General features: G+C 51.5%; 1 protein-coding gene across 4 annotated transcripts in view; it reads left to right on the forward strand.

The window, feature by feature from the left end:
- The first annotated feature begins 4,382 nt into the window (after window positions 1-4,382).
- Ap3d1 (adaptor related protein complex 3 subunit delta 1) overlaps window positions 4,383-19,197 on the forward strand; it is a 34,266-nt gene continuing 19,451 nt past the window's right edge. For 2 of the 4 annotated variants that reach the window (XR_012910852.1, XM_075975440.1), the window contains exons 1-6: window positions 4,383-4,626; window positions 12,786-12,881; window positions 14,249-14,329; window positions 15,334-15,414; window positions 17,284-17,391; window positions 18,010-18,139. Coding sequence is in view for 3 of the 4 variants with exons in the window: in XM_075975440.1 (XP_075831555.1) it covers window positions 4,531-4,626; window positions 12,786-12,881; window positions 14,249-14,329; window positions 15,334-15,414; window positions 17,284-17,391; window positions 18,010-18,139 (592 nt within the window). In the remaining variant the exon portion in view is untranslated. Of the gene's footprint in view, window positions 4,627-12,785; window positions 12,882-13,030; window positions 13,100-14,248; window positions 14,330-15,333; window positions 15,415-17,283; window positions 17,392-18,009; window positions 18,140-19,197 lie in introns of those variants that run through there. The other 2 variants (XM_075975443.1, XM_075975442.1) reach the window with 2 other exon arrangements.

The raw sequence follows: 19,197 nt of genomic DNA on the forward strand, positions 1-19,197 counted from the left end.
TCATAGGAGTCTCTGTTCTGGAGAACAAAATGAATATGACCATCTGAGTTGTGTTGCTGTTGCTGCAATAAAACCCTGCCCAAAAACCACACGGGAAAAACAGTCCACTTGGCTTTCTTCCCTGGGGGAAAGCAGGAGCTTGAAACAGGCCTGCTGGCCACTCCACACAGTGGGCATGTGGTAGGGGGTCGTCAATTAACATGCGCACTGTCCAGGCTGGGGTAAGGAGTCCCTCAGTTGAGGCCATCTTCTCAGGGGGTCCCTGGGTTGTGTCAGTGCTAACCAGGGCAATGACCTTGCCCTACCTTCACAGGATGGATAAGAAGAGCCCACACCGCCATCCTATGGCCACTCAGCAAATGCTCCTGGAGGGCAATGGCTCATTGAGCCCCTACTAGCCAATGCAGCTCATCTGCATGCACACTCCTTTAGCCCCACAAGCTTCGTCAACACTCCTCCACAGGCTGGGCTACTTTTATCCATTTATTTTCTGCTTGAACTTGAACCGAGGGTCTTTTCCATGGACAAGCTTGAGACTGAGCTGTGTCACCAGCCCCTGAACTTCTGTTGACTTTTGCTTTGTCCCCACATCTGCTCGCTCTTCCCAGTTCTTTTTCCTCTGAGTATCTTCTTGATCTATTCATTGCTGAAGCTGGAAAAGAGTAGATTCCTAGTACGGTGCTGAGAGGATAGGCGGATGTGTGGATGGGTGTGGAGGTGGGTAAATTTGTGGACAGGAGGATGGGTAGGTGGGTGAGTAGATGAATGGGTGGATTGATGGGTGGATGGATGGGTGGGTGGATGGTTTTTTTTGTGGTTTTTCTTTTTTTTAATTTATTTATTTATTATGTGTACAACATTCTGCTTCAAACACACCAGAAGAGGGCACCAGATCTCATTACAGATGGTTGTGAGCCATCATGCGGTTGCTGGGAATTGAACTCAGGACCTCTGGAAGAGCAGTCAGTGCTCTTAACCTTTGAGCCATCTCCCCAGCCCCCCCCTTTTTTTTGTTTTTCGAGACAGGGTTTCTCTGTGGCTTTGGAGCCTGTCCTGGAACTAGCTCTGTAGACCAGGCTGGCCTCGAACTCACAGAGATCCGCCTGCCTCTGCCTCTCGAGTGCTGGGATTAAAGGTGTGTGTCACCATCGCCTGGCCGGGTAGGTGGGTTTTTGATGAGTAGGAGGACAGAATCTATGCAGATGTGTGAAGGATTCAGGACTGAAGTGTGATTGATAATGGAGCCTTGTACATCTGACCAGGTCAGTCTGCCTAGCTTGTCACCTCTGGGCCTGGCCAGCACTGCCCCCTACTGGCCACAGAGGGCTGTATATCGTGCCTAAGCTCCCAGATGTTAGATCTGTCTGTCAAATGTTCTTCTACTGTCATTAACTCAAATTGTTTCCTTTCTTGTTTTTATGTGTCAAAATTGAGTCTCATTAGGCCAGGCTGACCTTCGACTCTTGATTCCCGCTGCCTCCTTGCAGAGTGCTGGCACTAAGAGGCCGGTTTCTGTGGAGTCTGGGTGGAACCCAGTACCTTCAGCCTGTTAGGCAAACACTCTGCAGGGAACTGTAGCTCCAGACGTTAGAACCTGTACTCAACGGAGTCTCTTTTTGTAGTTGTGGCTGGCCTAGAACTCACTATGTAGACCAGGCTGGGCCAGAACTTACAGAGATCCTTTTCCCTGTGCCTCCCAAGGCTGAGATTAAAGATGTGGGTCATCACGCCTGCTTCATTTTGAGGTTTTTGAGATAAGGTCTCTCTCTTGTAGCCTTTGATTTACTATGTAGCCCAAAAGAAACCTGCAGTTCTGCTGCTCTTCTCTGTTACTCTTAGGTGATAGGATGTTGGGCCCGCATTATTTCTTTCTCTCTTTGTTTATTTATTTTGTGTAATTACAGAGTCTCTCTTCCTCTTGCCTTGGCCTTCTGGGTGTGAGCCACCATGCCCGGCTGTATTTACCTGATGGATAGAGCTTTTGTCTGTATGACACCATGCCCTGAAATTCAATGTGTAGTTCAGGCGGTCTTCAAACTCTCAGTGGTCCTATTGCCTGGCTCAAAGTAAAATGCTATTTAAGCCAGGTGTGATGACTGTTGCTTTTAGTCCCAGCGCTTTCCCAAGGGAGGCAGAGGCAGGTGGATCTCCATGACTCCGAGGCCAGCCTGGTCTACAGAGTGAGTTCCAGGACAGCCAGGGCTACACAGGGAAATCCCGTCTGGAAACACAGGGTTTGGATGAGAATGGCCCCATAGGCTCCTACGGGTGAATACTCGGACCCTAGTTTCCAGGATTGTCTGGGAAGCATTAGCAAGTGTGGCTTTGTGGAAGGAGGTCAGTCATTGAGGAGGGGCCTTGAGCTCTTAGAGACTCTCGCCATTCCCAGTGTCTCTGCATCCTGTTTGTGGTTTAAGACTTGAGTTCCCAGCTGTTCCTGACACCATGCTTTTGCTCTACCTTCATGGACTCTAACTTTCTGACCATAGGCCTCATTAAATATTTCCTTTAAGGGCTGGAGAGACAGCTCAGTGGTTAAGAGCACTAACTGTTCTTCCAGAGGTCTTTCTTTTTCTTTTCTTTTCTTTTTCTTTTTGTATTTTTCGAGACAGGGTTTCTCCGTAGCTTCCTGTCCTGGAACTAGCTCTTGTAGAGCTCTTGTAGAGCTTGAGTGCTGGGATTAAAGGCGTGCGCCACCACCGCCAGGCTTCTTCCAGAGGTCTTGAGTTCAATTCCTAGCAACCACATGGTGGGTCACAACCATTTGTAATGAGATCTGGTGCCCTCTTCTGGCCTGCAGGGATACACACAGATACAACACTATATACATAATAAATAAATATACATAAATAAATAAACATAATAAATATACATAATAAATAAATAAAAATCAATACTAAAAAACTGTTTAAAAAACATGTTTTTTTTTTAAATTCCTTTAGCTAGGCAGTGCAGGTACTTTTATCCCAGCACTCAGGAGGCAGAGGTGAGTTCAAGGCCAGCCTGGTCTACAGAGTGAGTTCCAGGACAGCCAAGACTACACAGAGAGACCCTGCCTCAAAACCAATATTTCTTTTACAAGCTGCTTTGGTGATGATGTTTTTCACAGCAATGGGAAAGTGACTGGGTCAATGTCTGTGCCACTTTTGTGCCTGGTGCCAGAGGAGGTTAGAAGAGGGCTACGGATGCCCTGGAACTGGAGTTACAGACGACTGTGAGTCACCATGGGGGCGCTGGGAATGAACCCAGGATCCCCGGAAGAGCAGCCATCTCTCCAGCCCCACTTTTGTCATTTATGTTTCATTTTTTTTTTTGGTTTTTTTTTTTTTTTTTTTCGAGACAGGGTTTCTCTGTGGTTTTGGAGCCTGTCTTGGAACTAGCTCTTGTAGACCAGGCTGGTCTCGAACTCACAGAGATCCGCCTGCCTCTGCCTCCCGAGTGCTGGGATTAAAGGCGTGCGCCACCACCGCCCGGCGTCATTTATGTTTCAGTATTGGGGATTTAATCTAGGACTTCGTGCATGCCAGACTCAGTTCTGAGCCATTCACCTTAACCCCTCACTGAGGTTCTGAGAGGAAGTCTACACCCTGATCCTGTACTGTACCCAGTTTCACAGGGGGTTTCATGATGAATGACCACGCCCCCAGCTCCTCACGGAGGGATTTGAGGCAGGGGCATTACTGCTGTGTCAGTCCCCAATCTTTCCGTTTACATTTGTGTATAGCCATTACAGTATTCAAGACTGGCCCTGAACTTCAGATTCTCCTGCCTCTGCCTCCCGAGTGCTAGGATGACAGGGAAGTTGATGGCGCGGTAGACGGGGTTTCGTACAGACGCTCCAGTCTCAGCCTCTGGACTTCTGACTGACTCCTGACAACGATTCCCGCCGCGTCACCTCTTAGACTCAGAAAAGGCAGAGCTGGAGGAATTCTTCACCAGGAACTTGCGGAATAAGTTCCACGTGGGAGCTCCGCCCTCACTTCGCCGCGCCTACACCAGACCACGTCCACTGCTGTCATTCAGTGGCGTGGGGAGCCCCACACCGCACACTTGGGGTACGCCTTAGGAGGCGGGGTTAGGACGCCTGTGGGTGCTGCTCACCAATGAGACTTCGGGGCGCTGCACGGGAAGGGGCGAACCGCAAGGTGGCCACGGGCAGTATCTGCTTTCCTATTGGGTGGCGTGTGGTTGTCAAGGAAACTGCAGTGCGGGGGCGGGACTTCCTGGTGGGGCGGGGCTTCCGGGACGCCGAGGCTCTCCGTCAGCTGACCCACCGCCATCTTGTCCGCCATTTGCGAACGGCCCTGAGCTCGGAGGTGAGGGGGCTGTAGCAGCGGGGCCGCCTTGGCCGCCCCTCTCCTCGGACTGGTCTCGGGCCGCAGCCGTCGCTCTGGCCTCCACGTCACCCGCTCCGCGGCGGCCGGAAGCGCAGCGCAGCGCGCGCCCGAGGTGTGATCGCCGCGTCCCCGCGCCTCCCAGGGCCGCGGCGGCGGCGTTCCCCTCGGAGGCCGCAGCTCGCGGGCCGCCGCGATGGCCCTCAAGATGGTCAAGGGCAGTATCGACCGCATGTTCGACAAGAACCTGCAGGATCTGGTGCGCGGCATCCGCAACCACAAGGAGGACGAGGTGAGCCGGCGCGGAGCGGGGCTGCCCGGCTCTTCCCGCCCGTGGCCTCCGGCCCGCCTCGCAGGCGCGTCCTCGACCCCCTCGCCATTCTCGTGCCGCCTGCTCGAGAGCTGCAGCGCTGCGCAGCTTCGCTTGGCCTCAGTTTATACTCCCCAGCAGCTCCTGTTGTCTTGAAACAGACGCTGCCCCAAGCGGCTCCGGTGTCTCCTCTGGCGTCACCAGGGGCCACTCCCCGGGCCTCCACCCTGTCCACTAGGAGCCAGCGCTGGCCAGAGGCCCCGGTGTTCAGGTCTTGCAGTGGAGGCCACCCCTTGACCTCAGTTTACCTGCTCGCAGGGGAGCCGGCCTCCCAGAGAGCTAGCGCGGCGGTGTGCGTGCTTAGGCCGATGTTCTGGGAGCAGAGCAGTCAGGTGAACCTCCCTTTCAGGGAACCAAGGCACGGGTCCAGCCTGCCGTCTGGGACCTGTCCGGAAGCCTGCCAGGTCTCAGTTCCTATCCCCCGAAATACCAGTGTTTGCAGCCGGAGTCCCAGGGGTGTCCTGAAATGGGGAAGCCTAGAAGTCAGGGTGTAGGAGCGATCTTTCCAGAAGTTAAGCTATGACCACGAGCCTGCTTCCTTTCCTCCCCCAGCCTGTGACCTAGATTAAGGAGAAGTGAGATAGCGGCCGCCTCCCGCCTGACTCAGTGGAAGGCCACAGGCCTGTGCAGGAAGGCCGTCCTGAACCGGGGCACCCGGGACAAGGACCTTCTGGGCCTGGTTGCTTGTGACACAGAGTTCAGGAAGCAGACCCCTGACTGGGACGATAGTTTCTCTGTAGCGCCCCTCTTCGGGTTGCTACGCCAGTGGAAGTAGATGACTGGCCTGCATTTTGCTGAGAAACTTGAACTTTCCTTTGTGCTCTCTTGTGGTCCTCTGCTCTGAAAGGGAGCCCATGCCTCCTCATTCCTCCCCGTTCACCTGGTCAGTGAGTGTCCTCTGGGAAGCCTGCAGCAGTGCCCTGCAGAGAGGTTACCTACGTTTTAGTTTGGGTTCCTCAAACAGGCTCTAGCTAGGTACATAACCCAGGCTGGCTTGAAGCTCATGATTCTCCTGCCTCAGCCTACCCAGTGCTGGGATGACTGATTTTTTTTTTTTAAGTTTTTCGAGACAGGGTTTCTCTGTGGCTTTGGAGCCTGTCCTGGAACTAGCTCTTGTAGACCAGGCTGGTCTCGAACTCACAGAGATCTGCCTGCCTCTGCCTCCCGAGTGCTGGGATTAAAGGCGTGCGCCACCATCGCCCAGCTTGGGATGACTGATTCTTAGGGGCATGTGCCATGGCCTCAGGAGCGTGTGTTGTGCATTGCTCTTCATGATCCCCACCCCAAGGCGCCTGTCTTCATTGGGAATTGGTGTGAATGGCCTGTGCCTGCTCCACAGGTGTCCATGGAGGCGTGCTATATATAACATCGGGTTGTTGTTTTGTTTTCCCTAGTGTCTTTGGTGTGAAACACGTGTACAGAGGAGGGAGTGCTTTCAGTAGTGCAGAGTGGGGCTGGTGCAGAAAGCCCTCCAAGGCCTCATCTACATGGCTTCTGCCGCTGGCCGCCTGGCCATTCTAAGATTGGTTGTGGGCCTACCTTTAACTGCTAAGCATCCCTCCTTCTTGGAGACTATCCTGTTCCTGCTTGGGGACCATTGTCAAGGTCCTGAGTGTGTTGTCAGGGGCCCAGCACTGACTGTGGGCACTTGCTCCGTTTGGGGTGTTGATGCAGGGCAGTCACTGCTGGGCAGCCTTGCAGCAGAAGCTATGCAGTGACCATCCCTTGCTTGGCAGTGTGGTTGACACAGATATCACTGTGCAACCCAGACTAGCTTAGGAGCTGTAATCTTCCTGCTTTAGCCTCCCAAGTATTTGAAGTGTAGGTATGTGCACTCTGGAAGTTTTGTGTGTTTTTAGTTGTTTTTTGAGATGATCTTTTATTTATGGTTTTTCAGTACAAAGTTTCTCTCTGTAACAATCCTGACTGACCTGGAACTCACTCTGTAGACTAGACTGGCCTCGAACTCAGAGATCTACCTGCCTCTGTCTCCCAAGTGCTGGAATTAAAGGTGTGCACCACCACTAACCAGCTCTCTATTTTTCAAAGGTTACTTTCCTTTATGTAATAAGTATGTATTTGTGTGTCTGCCCTGTGTGTGGATGCCTGCAGAGCCAGGTGAGGGCATTGGATCTGCCTGCAGGAGCTGTAGTTACAGTTGTTAGTGAGCCTCGGGACATGGGTGCTGGGAACCAAACTCAGGTCCTCTGCAAGAGCAGCAAGCCCTCTTAACTGCTCAGCCACCTCTCATCTCCAGCCTTTTAATCCTTAGCATCTCCCACCAGCTGTGACCTGGGAGACTCCAGGTATTTGGTAGAGCTCTATTAAGCTACATCGTCCATCTTTGCCTTGAGCTACGCTTCACTATATAACCCTGGCTGGCCTCCAGCTCGCTCAGATTCGCCTGCCTCTGCCTCCTGAATGCTAGCATTAGAGGTGCGCTGTGCTTGCTTATTCTCCTGTAAAACTTTAATTGTTTTTTTAACACACTTTTGATGTTGTTAAATAAGAACAGAAAGCATCCTTCCCACTCAGCTTCCCCCGCTCCTTCAAAGCAGCCACTTCCATAACAGGCATGACGCCTTGGCCTCTATCCTAGGTACCTTGCAGAAAGTCAAAAAAAAAAAAGCAAAACAAAAGCTTACACTGCAGAGTACCCCCTGGAGTAAGTTTTTCTGCAGCAAGCCAGGTCTCCAAACATCCAGCTGCATTTAGCTCAGCACTTTCTGTAAGCTTCCTCTGGGCACTGGCCGGTCTGTACGGTGCAATCAGGCCAGCCTAGTTATTTCTGAAATGCTGGTGTAGATATCTCATGGGTTTTTAGCTGTTCCCCTTTGATGGAATGTTCCACGAGCTGGGTGGAAACATGTCTTCTCTGTGGCAATGTCTGTAGAGCTAGAATTTCCAGATTTCCAGAAGATATCCTTTGCTACTGTTGGTCCTGCTTCATTGCCTGGCTCTTGGAAGTTTCTAGGAACTTCTAGGACCAGAAGTGCTCTCTGGTACTTGTGGCACTCCATTAGTGACTGATGGTGACATCCCAGGTGACTCTCAAACACCCCCTCCCCCCCTTGATCAGGAAGGAGGTGGATTGACTCCAAGCATCTGTACCCTGTGTGTCAAGCCCCCTGCCATTCTGGCTCCAGCTGGTGACCAGACTTCATTCACCACTATAGTCTGACCTTGTTGGACTTGGCTACCACCATAGCATGTTTCTGTCTAGCCACCCACAGGTGTGTGCAGTCCTGTCCTCAGGGTCAGGGGCTGCTCCAGGTCCTGGGTTGGACTTTTGCTTGAAATAAATACTAGCCTGGCTCCTTGACAGGCTGGGAGCTCATGGCTGTTCCTGTGACCTGTGCTTGAAGCTACCTGTGTCCTTTGCTCTGCCTTGGCCATTCTTTTCCTACCTATTTTGTGCCCAGCACAAATGGCTGATGCTCTCGATTTTTTTTTTAAAGATTTATTTATTTATTTATTTATTTATTTATTTATTTATTTATTTATTATGTATGCAAGGTTCTGCCTGCAGGTATGGCTGCACACCAGAAGAGGGCACTGGATCTGATTACAGGTGGTTGTGAGCCACCATGTGGTTGCTGGGAATTGAACTCAGGACCTCTGGAAGAGCAGCCAGTGCCTTTAACCGCTGGATGTTCTCTACTTTTTACTTTTAGACAGTGTCGCTGTGTTGCCCAGGTTTGTCTTTTTGTGATAGTAGAACTTTTGGGCCAGTTCTTTATGGGCGTGTTTTTTACCCCTGAGCTACATCTCTAGTCCTCATTGGGGGGTTCTAGGCAGGGGCTCCACCCCTGACCACACCCTCAAACTACTGCTGGGGGAATCCTGGTGTTTGGGGGGTTCTACCTCTGAGCCGCACTCCTAGCACTGTCTTTTACTTTTCATTTTGAGATGGGTTATGCAGAGTTGCCCAGGCTGAACTTGACACCAACTTGTTAATTAACTCAAAGGACAGATATTGGAATCCCTTTGGATCCTGTTTCCTTTGCTCAATTTGCTTGCTTATACAGAGGCTTTAGCTCCCCCCAGGACTTCTCTTTGTAAGCTAGGCTTCCTATGCTGCTATCTGGGTTCCATGTAGTCTCCAGATATCACCTGTCACCTTACTTCCCAGGCTCCCTGCACATCCACATTCCCTTTCTGTGTTGCAGGTGGGGCCAGTTCTCCATATCTTGGTTTCTCCACTGAAGCCATGGGAGCCACAGCTCCTGGCTCAGCTTGCTCCTACTTTGGGTGACTTGGGTGCCCTGATTGACTTTTTTTCCACCAGAGGTGCCCATGTGAGACCTGTGAACACATGCCCTCCAGTGACAGAAGGAATTCTGCAGATGGGATCAAATTGAGGATCCTGAACTGGGCACCATCTTGGATCGCCTGGACCCGTCTCATCATCGGGTCCTCAGGGAAGCAGGAAGGGGAAAATGGCGGAGCCTGGGAGAGAGACTGCAGCAAGTTCTAGGGGAAGGAAGGAGTCGTGAGCTTCTGGATGCTGGGGCACGCAGGATGTGGGTGCCCCCTGGAGCCACATGAGTGATAGCTGTGCTTGCCTAGACAGTAACCCAAGGAGGCTCTTGCCCACATGGACCAGTTCCTTTCCTGAAGTTGAAGTATGCCTGTCTCCCAGAACGTGAGCCATGTTGCTTGTCAGCCCCTTCTGCCACAACTGCCTGCTTATGAGCAGGCTGGTATAGTCTTTTTCGGACGCTTGGGTTTTTCTGTGTTTTTTTTTTATGACAATGCCCTTGCCAGGCTCACCTGGGGAACCAGGATTTCAGTACTCAACCAGGAAGTGCAAGCTGGGCCATTGGTTTCTGCCTGGCTTCTCTGGGTTTGGCAGCTGCCTTCTTATCAGCCTGAGAAAGCAGCCCCCTCTTTTACAAAGCCAGTTGTCACAGGCAGGAAGGTCCACCTTTAAGGCCAGCCTGCGCTACACAGTGAGGCATGTTTGCCAAGTCCAGGGCTTTGGTGTAACAGTGGTGAGCAGGCGCTGGGCTGCCCAAGGCCTTGGACATCTTCCCCAGCACCACAGAAACAAAAGTATCTGGCGAAAGTGTGTCTGCCCTGTTTTTATTTTGTCTGTCTGTCTGTCTCTTCTCTACTACTATGTTGTTTCAAGGGATCAAGCTCAGGTTCAGGCTTGGCTTTCATTTCTTTTAGAGATAGGATCTCACTCTGTAGCCCAGGCTGGTCTCAAACTCAGAGATCCTCCTGCCTCCCCCACCTTTTTAAGTACTAGGATGACAGGAATGCACCTGCAGCCTGAGGAGATAACAGCTCTGCTGTGTCTAGACAGGCCACAGTGTCCATATAGAGGTCAAAGGACAGCTTGCAGAGTTTGTTTTCAGGAGCATACCTTCGTTGCTGTTGTTTTTATTTTATGTTTTGAGATAGAGTATCTCTATATAGGCATGGGTATCATGACAGTTGGGATAAGGGATGCATGTTTGTACACCATGGGCACACAGTGCCTGGAGAGGCCAGAAGAGGGCACTGGATGCCCTGGAACTTGAGTTATAGTCCTTGTGAGCTGCACATCAGACCCTGGCCCAGTGAAAGAGCACCTTAGCCCCGTGCTGCTAATTGGGAATTTCTTTTCTTTCTTATTTTTGTAAGGTTTTTCAAGACAGGGTCTCACTGTGTAGCCCTTGCTGTTCTGGAACTCACTCTGTAGACCAAGCTGGACTTGAACTCACAGAGATCCACCTGCCTCTGCCACCTGAAGTTGTAGGATTAAAACCATGTGTCACCACTCCTGGCTAAAGTGTGAGTTTCTTGTCTCTCACCGAATGGGGGGTGGTTTGAGTTGCTGTTTTAAAAAATATTTTCCCGCCGGGCGGTGGTGGCACACGCCTTTAATCCCAGCACTCGGGAGGCAGAGGCAGGTGGATCTCTGTGAGTTTGAGGCCAGCCTGGTCTACAAGAGCTAGTTCCAGGACAGGAACCAAAAGCTACAGAGAAACCCTGTCTCGAAAAATCAAAAAAAAAAAATATTTTCCCTCTTCTGTTTCCCCCCTGGGATTTATACATAACAACCTCAGCTCCTGCGCCAAGGCTGTAAAAATCCACTGGGTGAATTACATTATACCAGAGCCCTTACACTCCTGAGTGCTCGTGTGTGGCAAGCAGTACACATCTGAGGCAATCTCTTGACGCTCCTGATATGGACAGGCTGGCCTGTCCATTACTCCTGAAGTTTCTGTCTCCACCTGGGATTGCACATGTCCTCAGCACGAACAGCGCTTTACCCACTGAGCCATATTTAATGTATTCCGTGTTATGCCTTCATGTTTGCCTGCAGGCATCAGATTCTGTTAGAGATGGTTGTGGGAATTGAACTCAGGACCTCTGGAAGAGTAGTCAGAGCTATTAACCTCTGAGCAATTTTGCCAACCCTTTTTCTTGTAAGATTTATTTATTTTTTAATGTTGAGTTCTCTGTCTGCATGTATGCCTTTATGCCAGAAGAGGGCATCAGATCCCACTGTAGATGGTTGTAAGCCAGTATTACTAGGAATCGAACTCACCGCTACAAGAGCAGCCATTGTTCTTAATTGCTGAACCATCTCTCCAGCCCCACTTTGTTTCTTTTTTAGTTTGGGTTTTTGAGTCAGGGACTTTGCTATGTAATCCAGTCTGGCCTGGAATTTGAGGCAGTCCCCCTGCCTCAGTCTCTCAGGTACTGTGATTACAGGCTTGCCCTACCAGACCTGGGGAGTAGAGTCTCTTTAAAAGGTTGTGTTTTGGGCAACAGTGGCCTTCCCTCCTGAAAACCAGGAGGATATTGCAGAGACTGTGAACATGCAGCTTCTGAGTCCTGGTGGAGCGCTGCTCTGAGTATTTGGGCAGGCATCACTTGCCAAACGGAACTCTGGCACTTCTTGAATTCCCACTTGGTTTACTCTTCAAGCTCCACACTCCCTCCAGCTGAGGGTCCACCCCTTTCACTGATGCTGACCTTGGGTTCTTCCCTTTTCAATCCCAGTTCTCTGAAGGAAGAGGCAAGGTCATTCCTACAGCAGGGTGATGCAAGGATCCCCGAGTGTCATTTAGTGTCTTGAGGTGGACTATGGTGACACTTGTTCCATTGGACTCAGTCCAGATCATAAAATATTGAGGAAAGTACTCTGATTAGCCAGGGATGGTAGCCCATGCCTGCCATCCCATGAGGGTCAGGAGTTCAATACATGGCAGTCTGGGCTATATGAAACCCAAGAGGCCAAAGTGAACCAATCTGTTGTTGAGAGGGTGCTGAACAACTGTGGCTCTTCCCCATGCTAGGAACAAGACACCCTGGGCAGTGATGGTTCCACGAGCAGCCTATTAGGTCAGCTTTATGGGGCCTTGGTGTGGAAGCTGATACCCACGGGAGTGTGGTAGAGGGCTCTGGGGTGTGCAGTGCTGCACCTCTGATGGGGCTGCTGGTTCTGCTGTCACGATAGAGCCAGGCTCCATGCCCTGCTGTGGCTGCACCTCAGCGCCTCCTCCAGCTCCTGCTGTCCGGGGGCTGCTTTGACTCCTTTTGTGCTTGTCCCGGAGTGGTGTAGGCGGCACTGCCTAGGGTCCACATCTCACTTTCTCTGGACTTTGTGCCTCAGTCCTCTTAGGTTGACCTGTGTGACCCAAAAAGTCTTTTAGTGTATTTGCTGAGCTTGTGCCAGGGGAGGGGGGAGGTCAAGGGTGAATACCAATAAGTAGGACTGTGTAGAGCAGCCCATGGGCGGAAAAGGGGGTTCAGTGGGCTCTGTAACAAAGGTGGATCAGGCAGGTGACTGCAACGCTACCTAGGTCCAGAATTCCGCCTTCCCTTCCTGTCACCGAGAAGAGTCACTAGCCTCTCCCAATTCCATGTGTCTACTTCCCAACCCTAGATTCCCCTGTGCTGGATTTTCCAACCAGTAGAGAATAAATAGGTGCCCAATTGGACTTTGACACACAGCTAGGGTTCAGGTCTCTGTGCAACCAAGCTGGCTCGACTCTCCGTCCTGCCCACCTCCTTGAGCACCTGCTGGCCACCTCTGGCCTGGCCACTGATTGTCTCGCATCACACTGCTGTCTCCCACCCAGGCCAAGTACATCTCTCAGTGCATCGACGAGATCAAGCAGGAACTGAAGCAGGACAACATCGCTGTAAAGGCCAATGCCGTCTGCAAGCTCACCTATGTGAGTGCCTCCCTTGTGGGCCTGCCTGCCTGCTTGTCTGTCTGTCCATCTTACATTGCTGCTGTGTGCAGCGCAAGGCTTATGCAGAGTCCTGCCTGATGCTCTTGTGCAGGTTGGGCGTGTGGTGCAGAAGCTCCAGTTCTGAACCCGTCCTTTGGCTACAGGGCAGGTGGATGTGGCTGACCTCTGCCCCCATTCCTCCTTAGGTTGGGAGACAGGTACCATGCTGATTCTCTGTACTAGAGTGTGGCACAAGGCTGTCACTAACCATTGTAGGAAAATTTGCCCTTCTCTAACTTACTTATTTTTTGAGATGGTTTCTCTCTGTAGTCCTGGTTATCCTGGAACCCACTCTGTAGACTAGGCTAGCCTTGAACTCACAGAGATCCACCTGCCTCTGCCTCCAATTAATGGCATGAGCCACCATGCTAGCTCTTATTTATTTATTTATTTTGGTTTTTCGAGACAGGGTTTCTCTGTAGCTTTGGAGCCTGACCTGGAACTAGCTCTTGTGGACCAGGCTGGCCTCAAACCCACAGAGATCCGCCTGCCTCTGCCTCCTAAGTGCTGGGATTAAAGGCGTGCGCCACCACCGCCCAGCTCTCTTTTTTAATTTTTTAAAATTACACTTTTGTGTGTGTGTGTATATGCAAGTATGTCATGGTGCTTGTATAAGTGACAACTTGCAGGGTCTGACTTTCCATTATTCGAGTGACAGGACTCAAACTCAGGTCATTAGACTTGGCAGCGTGTCTTTATCTGCTGAGTCTTCTTGTTAGCCCTTTTGTTTTTTGAACAGTGTTTGGATTGAATTCAGAGCTTGGTACCATTGAGGCAAGTGCTCTACTAGGCAGCTGCACCTTACCTATGCACACGCACTGTTTTTGTTTTTTTTTGTTTTTTTTTTTCTTCAAGATGGGGGGGTTGTTTTTCTGTATAACAGCCCTAACTCTTCTGGAACTCTGTAGACTTTCCTGCCTCTGCCTCCCAAGTGCTGGGATTAAAGACATGTATACCACCACCCAGCTCTCCTTGTTAGTTTACTTAAGTGCTGCATTGGAAGCCCAGTCTCTCACATGCCAGGCAGGGACTTTTCTGCTGAGCCACACCCTCAGAGAGAGGGGGATTCTCTGTGAAGGATTCTAGGTGGTGCTGCTTCCCTGAGGAACTCTCCCTCTGAAGCACCTCCAGCCTTGTGAGAGTCATTTGTTGGAAAGAAAATATAAAAGTTTACAAGGAAGTGTGGTGGATGAAGTTTGTATGCTCAGATTGAATGCTTTTTGTTCCCCCACATGAGTGCTCTGATTGTGGCTGGACCTTCGCGCCTTGTCTCCTGAGTACAAACTTCCGTGCTTCCCCCTTAACAGTTACAGATGCTTGGGTACGACATCAGCTGGGCTGCCTTCAACATCATTGAAGTCATGAGTGCCTCCAAGTTCACATTCAAGGTGAGGACCCAGAATGTTTGGTAGGCAGGTGTGCTATGTGTGCAGACCCTGAGTGAGGGGGGTCCTGTGGCCAGTGGTCCTGCTGTTGAAGGGAGACAGCATGCTTGCCCAGAAAGTGTCATGTAGCCATCCTGCCAGTGGAGAGGGCCTGAGATGGATGAGGTAGCGGCAGCTTCTGCTGTAGGACAGCGCAGGTGGAGTGCCAGCCACCCTTCACTCCACCATCACCTTCCGGCTGCTTTGTTTTTTGAGACAGGGTTTCTCTGTGTAGCCCTGGCTGTCCTGGAACTCAGAGATCCACCTGTCTCTGCCTCCCGAGTGCTGGGGTTAAAGACATGGGCCACCACCACCAAGCTTGACACTGGTTAGGGATGACTGTTACTTTTCACACTGTGGACTGGCTTTGAACCCCCTGTAGCTGAGATTGGTCTTGAATGGCAGTCTTCTGCCTCTGCCTCCTGAGTGTTGCCATGACAGAGTGTGCCACCCTATACAACAGTAACGGTGTTTGATTGGAGCATACCTGACCCAGGTGGCCAAGGCTGATAGCACTGCTGTCTCAGGGGCTCTGATACCTAGTGGGGTCATTGTCATGGCGGGTTTTTTCATAGCCTCTGGTAGACACCCTTGGACACAGTGGTCCCTTTAGATATTTTTCCGTTACCTGTTTTATTCCATGCATGTGTGCCATATGCTGAACATACCCAGCCCCCAAACAAGTCCCTCTTCTGAGAGATGGAGTGGTAGGTAATCACGAGAACCAGGGGCTGCCTGCTGTGTATGTGTATACAGCAGAGTGGGTAGAACTGTCTGCATGTACTGAGAGGGGCATTAGGGAAGAGCCTTGGAGCCTGTCCCTCTCTGTAGGAGTTCCTAAGAGATTCAGGTGCTCCGTTGTTGTCATCCTTTGTCCACAAGAGTTTGCTGGGTGCTCCTGTGGGCCTGCAGTGGCCCCACGGCTCTAGGTGGCTCTGGCTCTGATGCTGTGGCTATTGATTCTGTAGCGTGTTGGCTACCTTGCCGCCTCCCAGTGCTTCCACGAAGGCACCGATGTCATCATGCTGACCACCAACCAGATCCGCAAGGTAGGCCCTGATGCTTTTTTACCACTCAAGTGAGCTACAGAAGTCGACCACTGAGGGCCCTGTCATTGGTGCACTTCCCCACCTGGGTCAGCTTTGGAAGACCATGTTACTGCTCATATTTCCTACCTCTGGAGGGCTTGAGACTGGAGCTTTCTGCATGTCCCTCCCCACTCCCCATTAGTACTGCAGGGCAGCTACAGTCAGTCCCTCCAGAACCCCAGTGCCTGTGGATGTTCTTGGCCATGCCCCTCCCCTTCCTGCCTGCCTTGTGCTACAGACCCTTTATAATTTCTGTCATAGGACAGACCCTATATTCATAAATGCTGGAGTAAGGGCATGACCCCCGCAGCACAACCTTCAGGTTTTTGTTTTTTGTTTGTTTTTGTTTGATTTTTCGAGACAGGGTTTCTCTGTATAATAGCCCTAACTGTCCTGAAACTAGCTCTTGTAGACTAGGCTGGCCACGAACTCACAAAGATCCACTTGCCTCTGCCTCCCAAGTGCTGGGGTTAAAGGCATGCACCTCCACTGCTCGTCTTGAGGCTGGGGTTTTAGGAGTGTGTTGTGGGCAGGTAGGTGTCAGGTGTAATAATGTAATAGGGAGCTCTTGGTGCTGGTAAGGATGGATCCTGACTGAGGGTGAGGCTGGAGGTGCAGGGCTGAGTGGTACCATGGCGAGCCACTTGGGCAGTGTGTCAGGGTTATGGAGTCATTCAGGCAGGAGGCCTGGGTGAGCCAGAGCACTTGGAGGAGCAGATCATGGGTTGGTCAGGTGTTCTGAGAACAGGGGTCTAAGTGATTGGGTCCTTCTGGGAGCAGTAGAGATCCAGGTGGGCGGGGCCTTCTAAAGGACAAGGTCCTGGATGTGTGGGCCTTGTGGGGAGAAGCTGCATCTGAGAGGCCAGGCTCTGAGAGGAAACTGGGCTCTAGGAGAGAGGTGAGTGGGGTTGGTTTGGAGCTGAGACTGGCTCTGGCTATATCAGTGTCTAGCTGTCTGTGTGCTTCCAGTGTGTGAGGCCAGGGGTTAGGCCTCCCTGTTTAAGAGACATGGGAGCTTGGAGAAGGTTGGAGTTACTGCTGTCCTTAGCATTTGCTGATGTCCTGACTAGGCCCTGGTGTCTGTGTAGCAGGGACCTGTGTGCTGACTCAGCACAGGCACATGTTGTCCCAGGCCTCTGCAGTCCCAGTGCAGTTTAAAACAGCCTGGAAGGGCAGTGCTCTCATTGCTCACTCCTTTTTTTCTCTGTCTGTTTGGGCTGTGACGTCTGGCCTCTGAGGGCAATTGGCTGTGTGTAGCTTCTGATGCTTTCTGAGCCCACTGCAGAAGCAAAGGCCTTAAAGCTTCCAATATTCTGCCAGTTATTACTCAGCACACCCCAGGGTGTCCATGACATAGCTGGGAAGCCCTTCAAAAGCGGTGAGCCCTCTAATGACAGGTGCACTGCCTTAGTGAGAGCGGGGAGTCAGGACACCAGAAGAAATGGAGGCAGGTAGGGATAGTCTTCTGCCTCAGGTCCCTGGCTCATTAGAAGGATGAACTCAACACTGGTCCAGAGCTTCTCAGCTCGGAAACAGCCAGAGGACTGTCCCTAGTATCATGGGGAATCCCTGAATAGAGTCAGGTTCCAGGAGCTGGGCAGACCTTGCCTAGGAATTGTGACTTACAGAGTAGCCTCTGTCCCCAAGGAGACCAGAGACCTATTGGCTTCTATGTGGAGCTTTCTAGTCCTCTGCCTCCAAACTGTGTTCCTATTGATGGCAGCAGAGGAGCTATGAAACGCCACCTCCTGCTGGGCAGCAGTGTGACTGGGATACAGACATCAGATGGTCCCAGGGGACTGCACTGACACGCCTGCTGTCCCCTTGCAGGACCTGAGCAGCCCCAGCCAGTACGACACTGGAGTGGCACTGACTGGTCTGTCCTGTTTTGTCACCCCAGATCTTGCCAGAGACCTGGCAAATGACATCATGACCCTGGTGAGTTTGTGTGTGCCTGCGCCACCCTTTACTTTCATCCGGCGATGCCCAGAGTTGAACTCTCGCTCTGAGGAGACAGAAACAAGCCCTCGAAGTGGCTGGTGTGTGGCCAGGGTGGATGGGACCAAGCAAAAATCAGCCTTGATCCTGCCTGGTGAATCTCAAAGTTCATCAGTACCGTTGCGGGGAGGGGGCAGAGCCCACTGTCTTACCCAGATCTAGCAGGTACCTGTTGTAAACAGGGTTCCACTAGGACCTGCTATGCCCTTCTGTGGTGGCTGCAGCTGTTGTCACAGATTGTTTAGCCCATTGGGTAGCAGCGTGGCTTGTGAGGTTTTCCAGATAGTTGCCAGCCCTGTGATAGAGAGCATGCACGGCTTGCACAGAGCCCACCTAGAGCCTGATGAGATAGGGTACTCCTGCTAGCGGTTAGTGCGGAGACTGTCCTGGAGCAGACTCGTGAAGGCAGTCTGTGGGCTGGCATGTCTAACGTAGGAGGGAGGCTGACATGGAACCTGAGGGCAGCAGGGTCTACTTTAGGTGGGTTGTGGAGGGAGTAAGGGGTGCTGGGCAACTCGCTGGGCAGGTGAGTTGCTAACCATCCTAGTGTCCCTGCAGATGTCTCACACGAAGCCGTACATCAGGAAGAAGGCAGTCCTGATCATGTACAAAGTGTTCCTCAAGTATCCTGAGTCGCTGCGTCCCGCCTTCCCCCGGCTCAAGGAGAAGCTGGAAGACCCAGACCCAGGTTGGTAACAGGAAACTGCCTAGCCAGCTCCTGTGAGGATGGGAGGGTGGGGCATGGAGGGAGGCTTCTGTATCCCCACTGCAAATCTCCTTTAGTCCACAAGCCATAGTTCACAGAGTGAGTAGAACTTCCCATGGCTCCCAGGGCCTCTCCTCCTGGCCTGAGTGGATTGTCAGGTGCAGCATAGCCAGCTTGCTCTAAGGTCAGTGGAGCCCAAGGGTTCCCTGGAAGCTATGCAGCTTTGCCTAGTGAGTCTTGCTATCTCCCACCTCTGCAGAGTTGACTGAGCAGTTCAGGGTGCTGTGGGCCTTACATCTAGCCCAAGAGCCTTGAGGGGCTGGGGAACATGTAGAGGCTTTAAATGTCATTTGATTAAAATTGTGGTCATTTAGGATTTGAGCTCAGGAACATCTCTTTAAGATGAGACACAGGTAAAGTAACTACTGTGTCCTTCTTGGGCTTGTGCTGCCTGGGGTCCTGAAGCCTGAGACACGGTGCTGTGTCACATCTGCATGTCCTTCAGAGAGACTTGGGAGGAGATGGGGCTGGAAAATAAGTAAGGATGGGCTGGAGAGATGGCTCAGTGGTTAAGAGCATTGCCTGCTCTTCCAAAGGTCCTGAGTTCAATTCCCAGCAACCACATGGTGGCTCACAACCATCTGTAATGAGGTCTGGTGCCCTCTTCTGGCCGGCAGACATACACACAGACAGAATATTGTATGCATAATAAATAAATATTAAAAAAAAAAAAAGAAAAGAAGTAAGGTGCCATGCCACGCTGCCCTGGGAAACTTAAACATACCCATCCTTCCTAAAAGGAGTACACTTTGCAACAGAACAGGTTCTGTAGCCTGGGACCATATAGTTACAGTGACCATACAGCCTAGCACAGGCCTTTGGAGACAAGGTGTGCCATGAGATCTCTCAGACTGGGCATTTTGCTCATGGGCGGGTGAGTGTTTGTGCAGTTGCTGGGTGGATTCACAGCAGGAAGTTCAGCCTCACAATCCAGCCTGTAGGCTGTTGGCTAGCAGTCTGTGGATCCAGGTCCCTCCTGG

Source organism: Microtus pennsylvanicus, chromosome 6, assembly GCF_037038515.1.
Source record: "Microtus pennsylvanicus isolate mMicPen1 chromosome 6, mMicPen1.hap1, whole genome shotgun sequence".
NCBI classification, from domain to species: Eukaryota; Metazoa; Chordata; class Mammalia; order Rodentia; family Cricetidae; genus Microtus; species Microtus pennsylvanicus.